The 7,915-nt window shown below is 40.7% G+C and overlaps 1 protein-coding gene across 8 annotated transcripts in view; it reads right to left on the bottom strand.

Annotated features, from left to right (window-relative positions):
- GIT2 (GIT ArfGAP 2) overlaps positions 1 to 7,915 on the bottom strand; it is a 460,714-nt gene that overhangs the window by 370,170 nt on the left and 82,629 nt on the right. For all 8 annotated transcript variants that reach the window (XM_053702096.1, XM_053702097.1, XM_053702103.1 and 5 more), the window contains exon 3: positions 6,852 to 6,964. In XM_053702096.1, coding sequence (XP_053558071.1) covers positions 6,852 to 6,964 — 113 coding nt within the window. The remainder of the gene's footprint in view (positions 1 to 6,851; positions 6,965 to 7,915) is intronic.

Genomic DNA, 7,915 nt, shown 5'->3' with positions numbered 1-7,915 from the left:
GACTAATTTGGACAAACGCTTAAAAATCTTTAGCTCTTAAACTGCTTATGTTACAAACTTTGAAACTTGCTGTGCTCAGTGCTACTATGACCTAGATTTGCTATTGCTCAAGAGAAGTGCCTCGGTCACATGACGTGGCAGCCATCTTGCATTTTGCAAAAAACTTCAAACATCTTCTCTTAAACCGCTTAGTGCAATGAAGCGCAATACTGCACATATGCTCCTTGCAAAGTCTTCTACCAAGTTTGTTCAAACTGCGATTTTTCCATAATCAACATAACTGCCCATGAGACATTAACCATTTTATCAAAGTTTAATTGCGCAACTTTGCACTTTATGCACTATTTTTACACTTTTCAACTATATTACAGTGTAGTAGACATATGATTACATATAGCCATGACCCCCAAAGACAAAATTACGGTCAAAGATCGCATTGCGCAGTCTCCTTCGAGAAATAAAAGATTTACAAATTTTCATTAAACTTCAGCAAATTGTAGAGGTCTAAGCATTATTGTGTGCAATTTGAAAGCCATACAATACACTGTGTGGCGGCCATTTTGTTTAGTATGCGCCGTTTATAAAAGCTACAAAAATCTTGTTCTCGAAAACGGCTTATGACACGGGTGTGAAATTTGGTTTATAGAGTTATCTTATGACCAATATTCAGATTTGTTCAAGAGAAGTGGATACGTCATGTTTGGCAGCCATTTTGAATTGTTCAAAAACGCTTAACAATATTTTTAAATTAATAATAAAACAAATTTGACAAAAAATGCTTTATTTTTGCCATGTTTATTAACATCTATGGTTAGCACTAATTGTGTATAATATGGAGGCTCTATATCACATGATTTGGCAGCCATCTTGTTTTGCACGAAAATTTAGAAAATCTATTTTCTCCGCAACTGCTATAGAACTGTGAAACTTGCTTTATAACCTTATATTGTGACCTAGAGTCACAGTTGGTCACAAGCTGTGGCAGACATATTGGTTTACGTGAAAAAAATAATTTATGCTTACCTGATAAATTCCTTTCTCCTGTAGTGTAGTCAGTCCACGGGTCATCATTACTTCTGGGATATTAACTCATCCCCAACAGGAAGTGCAAGAGGATCACCCAAGCAGAGCTGCTATATAGCTCCTCCCCTCTACGTCACACCCAGTCATTCGACCGAGAACCAAACGAGAAAGGAGAAACTATAGGGTGCAGTGGTGACTGGAGTATAATTTAAAAATTTAGACCTGTAATAAAAAACAGGGCGGGCCGTGGACTGACTACACTACAGGAGAAAGGAATTTATCAGGTAAGCATAAATTATGTTTTCTCCTGTTAAGTGTAGTCAGTCCACGGGTCATCATTACTTCTGGGCTACCAATACCAAAGCTAAAGTACACGGATGACGGGAGGGACAGGCAGGATCTTTATACGGAAGGGACCACTGCCTGAAGAACCTTTCTCCCAAAAACAGCCTCCGAAGAAGCAAAAGTGTCAAATTTGTAAAATTTGGAAAAAGTATGAAGAGAAGACCAAGTTGCAGCCTTGCAAATCTGTTCAACAGAGGCCTCATTCTTAAAGGCCCAAGTGGAAGCCACAGCTCTAGTAGAATGAGCTGTAATTCTTTCAGGAGGCTGCTGTCCAGCAGTCTCATAGGCTAAACGTATTATGCTACGAAGCCAAAAAGAGAGAGAGGTAGCAGAAGCTTTTTGACCTCTCCTCTGTCCAGAATAAACGACAAACAGGGAAGAAGTTTGGCGAAAATCTTTAGTTGCCTGTAAATAAAATTTCAGGGCACGGACTACATCTAGATTGTGCAGAAGTCGTTCCTTCTTTGAAGAAGGGTTAGGACACAATGATGGAACAACAATCTCTTGATTGATATTCTTGTTAGTGACAACCTTAGGTAAGAACCCAGGTTTAGTACGCAGAACTACCTTATCTGAATGAAAAATCAGATACGGAGAATCACAATGTAAGGCTGATAACTCAGAGACTCTACGAGCCGAGGAAATAGCCATCAAAAACAGAACTTTCCAAGATAACAATTTAATATCAATGGAATGAAGGGGTTCAAACGGAACACCCTGTAAAACGTTAAGAACTAAATTTAAGCTCCATGGTGGAGCAACAGTTTTAAACACAGGCTTAATCCTGGCCAAAGCCTGGCAAAAAGCCTGAACGTCTGGAACTTCTGACAGACGTTTGTGTAAAAGAATGGACAGAGCTGAGATCTGTCCCTTTAAGGAACTAGCAGATAAACCCTTTTCTAAACCCTCTTGTAGAAAAGACAATATCCTAGGAATCCTAACCTTACTCCATGAGTAACTCTTGGATTCGCACCAATGTAAGTATTTACGCCATATTTTATGGTAAATCTTTCTGGTAACAGGTTTCCTAGCCTGTATTAGGGTATCAATTACTGACTCCGAAAATCCACGCTTTGATAAAATCAAGCGTTCAATTTCCAAGCAGTCAGCTTCAGAGAAATTAGATTTTGATGTTTGAAAGGACCCTGAATTAGAAGGTCCTGTCTCAGAGGCAGAGACCAAGGTGGACAGGATGACATGTCCACTAGATCTGCATACCAGGTCCTGCGTGGCCACGCAGGTGCTATTAGAATCACCGATGCTCTCTCCTGTTTGATCCTGGCAATCAATCGAGGAAGCATCGGGAAGGGTGGAAACACATAGGCCATCCCGAAGGTCCAAGGTGCTGTCAAAGCATCTACCAGGACCGCTCCCGGGTCCCTGGACCTGGACCCGTAACAAGGGAGCTTGGCGTTCTGGCGAGACGCCATGAGACCTATCTCTGGTTTGCCCCAAAGTCGAAGTATTTGGGCAAAGACCTCCGGATGAAGTTCCCACTCCCCCGGATGAAAAGTCTGACGACTTAGGAAATCCGCCTCCCAGTTCTCCACTCCAGGAATGTGGATCGCTGACAGGTGGCAAGAGTGAGACTCTGCCCAGCGAATTATCTTTGATACTTCCATCATCGCTAGGGAGCTTCTTGTCCATCCTTGATGGTTGATGTAAGCTACAGTCGTGATGTTGTCCGACTGAAACCTGATGAACCCCCGAGTTGTTAACTGAGGCCAAGCCAGAAGGGCATTGAGAACTGCTCTCAATTCCAGAATGTTTATTGGAAGGAGACTCTCCTCCTGAGTCCATGATCCCTGAGCCTTCAGGGAATTCCAGACAGCGCCCCAGCCTAGTAGGCTGGCGTCTGTTGTTACAATAGTCCAATCTGGTCTGCTGAATGGCATCCCCCTGGACAGATGTGGCCGAGAAAGCCACCATAGAAGAGAATTTCTGGTCTCTTGATCCAGATTCAGCGTAGGGGACAAATCTGAGTAATCCCCATTCCACTGACTTAGCATGCACAATTGCAGAGGTCTGAGATGTACGCGTGCAAAGGGAACTATGTCCATTGCCGCTACCATTAAGCCGATCACCTCCATGCATTGAGCCACTGACGGGTGTTGAATGGAATGAAGGACACGGCAAGCATCTTGAAGCTTTATTAACCTGCCTTCTGTCAGGTAGATCTTCATTTCTACAGAATCTATAAGAGTCCCCAAGAAGGGAACTCTTGTGAGTGGAAAGAGAGAACTTTTCTCTTCGTTCACCTTCCACCCATGCGACCTTAGAAAAGCCAGTACTAACTCTGTATGAGACTTGGCAGTTGGGGCCCTCACTTCATGCTGTCTTAGGGGCAGCGGCAGGTTTTCTGGCCTGCTTGCCCTTGTTCCAGGTCTGGTTAGGTTTCCAGCCTTGTCTGTAGCGAGCAACAGCTCCTTCCTGTTTTGGAGCAGAGGAAGTTGATGCTGCTCCTGCCTTGAAGTTACGAAAGGCACGAAAATTAGACTGTCTAGCCCTTGGTTTGGCTCTGTCTTGAGGCAGGGCATGGCCCTTACCTCCCGTAATATCAGCGATAATTTCTTTCAAACCGAGCCCGAATGTCTGCCCCTTGAAAGGTATGTTAAGTAATTTAGATTTAGAAGTTACATCAGCTGACCATGATTTTAGCCACAGCGCTCTGCGCGCCTGAATGGCGAATCCGGAATTCTTAGCCGTAAGTTTAGTTAAATGTACTACGGCATCAGAAATAAATGAATTAGCTAGCTTAAGGGTTTTAAGCTTGTGTGTAATCTCATCTAATGGAGCTGAGTCAAGGGTCTCTTCCAGAGACTCAAACCAAAATGCTGCCGCAGCCGCGACAGGCGCAATGCATGCAAGGGGTTGCAATATAAAACCTTGTTGAACAAACATTTTCTTAAGGTAACCCTCTAACTTTTTATTCATTGGATCTGAAAAGGCACAGCTATCCTCCACCGGGATAGTGGTACGCTTAGCTAAAGTAGAAACTGCTCCCTCCACCTTAGGGACCGTCTGCCATAAGTCCCGTGTGGTGGCGTCTATTGGAAACATCTTTCTGAATATAGGAGGGGGTGAGAAAGGCACACCGGGTCTATCCCACTCCTTGGTAACAATTTCAGTAAGTCTCTTAGGTATAGGAAAAACGTCAGTTCTCGTCGGTACCGCAAAATATTTATCCAACCTACACATTTTCTCTGGTATTGCAACTGTGTTACAATCATTCAGAGCCGCTAACACCTCCCCTAGTAATACACGGAGGTTTTCCAGCTTAAACTTAAAATTTGAAATGTCTGAATCCAGTTTATTTGGATCAGATCCGTCACCCTGCAGAATGAAGCTCTCCGTCCTCATGTTCTGCAAATTGTGACGCAGTATCTGACGTGGCCCAAATATTATCAGCGCACTCTGTTCTCACCCCAGAGTGATCTCGCTTACCTATAAGTTCTGGTAATTTAGACAAAACTTCAGTCATAACATTAGCCATGTCCTGTAGTGTGATTTGTAATGGCCGCCCTGAAGTACTCGGCGTTACAATATCACGCACCTCTCGAGCGGGAGATGCAGGTACTGACACGTGAGGCAAGTTAGTCGGCATAACTTCCCCCTCGTTGTTTGGTGAATGATGTTCAATTTGTACAGAATGACTTTTATTTAAAGTAGCATCAATGCAATTAGTACATAAATTTCTATTGGGCTCCACCTTGGCTTTTGCACATATAGCACAGAGATATTCCTCTGAGTCAGACATGTTTAACAAACTAGCAATTAAACTAGCAAGCTTGGAAATACTTTTCACTCAATTTACAAGTAATAAGAAAAACGCACTGTGCCTTTAAGAAGCACAGAAAAAAATTATGACAGTTGAATAACAATGAACCGGAGAAATTAAAAAAAACAAATTTTTCCCGGTAAAGGCATAAATTTAGCAAAGGATTGCCCCCATTAGCAATGGATAACTAACCCTTAATAGCAGAAAAAAATGTACAAAATATAAACGTTTTTTATCACAGTCAAAGCACAATCTCACAGGTCTGCTGTGAGTGATTACCTCCCTCAAAATAATTTTTGGAGACCCTTGAGCTCTGTAGAGACGATCCGGATCATGCAGGGAGAGAAACAGACTTTTGACTGAATTTCTGATGCGTAGCAAAAGCGCCAAAATAGGCCCCTCCCCCTCACACACAGCAGTGAGGGAAGTTCAGTAAACTGTCTTAAATTAAAATAAACGACAGCCAAGTGGAAAAACAGTGCCCAAAACAATTGTTCACCCAGTACCTCAGATAATTAAACGATTTAGCATGCCAGCAAAAACGTTTAAAATCAAATAACATGAAATGTCATTAAACAGCCTGTTGCTAGACGTTCCCACTGCAAGTTAGGCTAAAAGTTATATGCATATAGTATTATCCCAGTGAAGTGCCATTCCCCAGAATACTGAAGTGTACACATATATACATAACAGCCTGATACCAGTTGCTACTACTGCATTTAAGGCTGAACTTACATTATATCGGTATTGGCAGTATTTTCTCAGTCAATTCCATTCCTCAGAAAATAATATACTGCAACATACCTCTTTGCAGGTGAACCTGCCCGCTGTCCCCTGATCTGAAGTTTACCTCACTCCTCAGAATGGCCGAGAACAGAAAAATGAATCTTAGCTACGCCGGCTAAAATCATCCAAAAACTCAGGTAGATTCTTCTTCAAATTCTACCTGAGAAGGAACAACACACTCCGGTGCTGTTTTAAAATAACAAACTTTTGATTGAAGATATAAAAACTAAGTATAATCACCACAGTCCTCTCACACATCCTATCTATTAGTTGGGTGCAAGAGAATGACTGGGTGTGACGTAGAGGGGAGGAGCTATATAGCAGCTCTGCTTGGGTGATCCTCTTGCACTTCCTGTTGGGGAGGAGTTAATATCCCAGAAGTAATGATGACCCGTGGACTGACTACACTTAACAGGAGAAATGTGTTTTCTTTGCAACCGCTTATGTTAAAGCTGTGAAATTTGCTGTATAAGTATAGATTGTGACCTAGAGTTACATCTGTTCATGTTGAAAGTATTGGTCATATGGTGTGCCAGCCATTGAAAAATGCAAAATGTTCTAAAATGTATTTTCTTTCCAACTGCTTATGTTAGAACTGTAAAACCCTGCTTTATAGCTTTCTATTATGACTTAGCTGCTCTTATGCCATTGCAAAGGCAATGCGATTGGCCACCTCTATTGCTGCTTGCAGCTATATTTATTGTTTTTTATAAAGTTCTTTTTTCTATTTTTTTTCCCTCTCATCTGTGTTAGTAACAGGGACTATTAAAATACTTTTCAAGAGGCATTAAGATTATATTACAGAAATAAGAAATAGCTATATGTACATGTCTATGTTCTAATAAACTACTGTAAAACTTTACTCTCAATAAAAACTATTTAAACATAAAATATAAGCAATACTTATAAAATTACTTACTGTAATTTATCTTGGGGGTTAGCTTTACGTTTCCCACTCATAATTGATGCTGGATCTAGCAATGAATGTTCCCATATGGAATTTGCACCATTGCTATATAAAGTCTGTACCATCTGCAATGCAAAACTACAAGTCAGAAAAAAAAGTTCTAACTTAAAGGGATATTAAACCCAAATATTTTTGTTCATGATTCAGATAGAGCATGCACTTTTAAGCAACTTTCTAATTTACTCCTATTATCACTTTTTATTTGTTCCTTTCCTATCTTTATTTGAAAAAGCAGGAATCTATGCTTAAAAGCCGGACTATTTTTGGTTCAGCACCTGAATAGCGCTTGCTGATTGGTGGCTAAAAAACAATTTATCTAAGAACTTACCTGATAATTTTTTTTATGGCGGTAAGAGTCCATGAGCTAGTGACGTATGGGAAATACATTCCTACCAGGAGGGGGCAAAGTTTCCCAAACCTCAAATGCCTATAAATACACCACCTACCTCACCCATACCTCAGTTTAACATATAGCCAAGTTAGTGAGGTGTAAAAGCATAAAAAAGAGGAACAGGATAAATAAAGTGCTTTATATAAAAAAAAAAACATTGGGTGGGTCTCATGGACTCTTGCCACTATAAAAGAAATTAATTTATCACGTAAGTTCTTACATAAATTATGTTTTCTTTCATATAGGTGGCAAGAGTCCATGAGCTAGTGACGTATGGGATATAATTTACCCATGATATGGAAGTCCACAAGTCACTAGAGTGGGAGGGATAAAATAAAAACGGCTATTTCCGCTGAGAAATTAAATCCAAAAAATAATTCAGTTTTCTTAAAAATAAAAATAAAAAAAACTTAAATCATAGGCACTAGAATCAAACTGAGACAGCTGCCTGAAGAACCTTTTCTACCAAAGGCTGCTTCCGAAGAAGCAAACATCAAAATGGTAAAATTTAGTAAATGTATGCAAAGAAGACCAAGTTGCTGCTTTGCAAATTTGATCAACTGAAGCTTCATTCTTGAAAGCCCAAGATGTGGCGACTGATCTAGTAGAATGAGCTGTAATTCGC

Source organism: Bombina bombina, chromosome 2 (assembly GCF_027579735.1).
Source record: "Bombina bombina isolate aBomBom1 chromosome 2, aBomBom1.pri, whole genome shotgun sequence".
Classification (NCBI taxonomy): Eukaryota; Metazoa; Chordata; class Amphibia; order Anura; family Bombinatoridae; genus Bombina; species Bombina bombina.
This window is presented reverse-complemented; position numbering and strand designations above follow the sequence as displayed.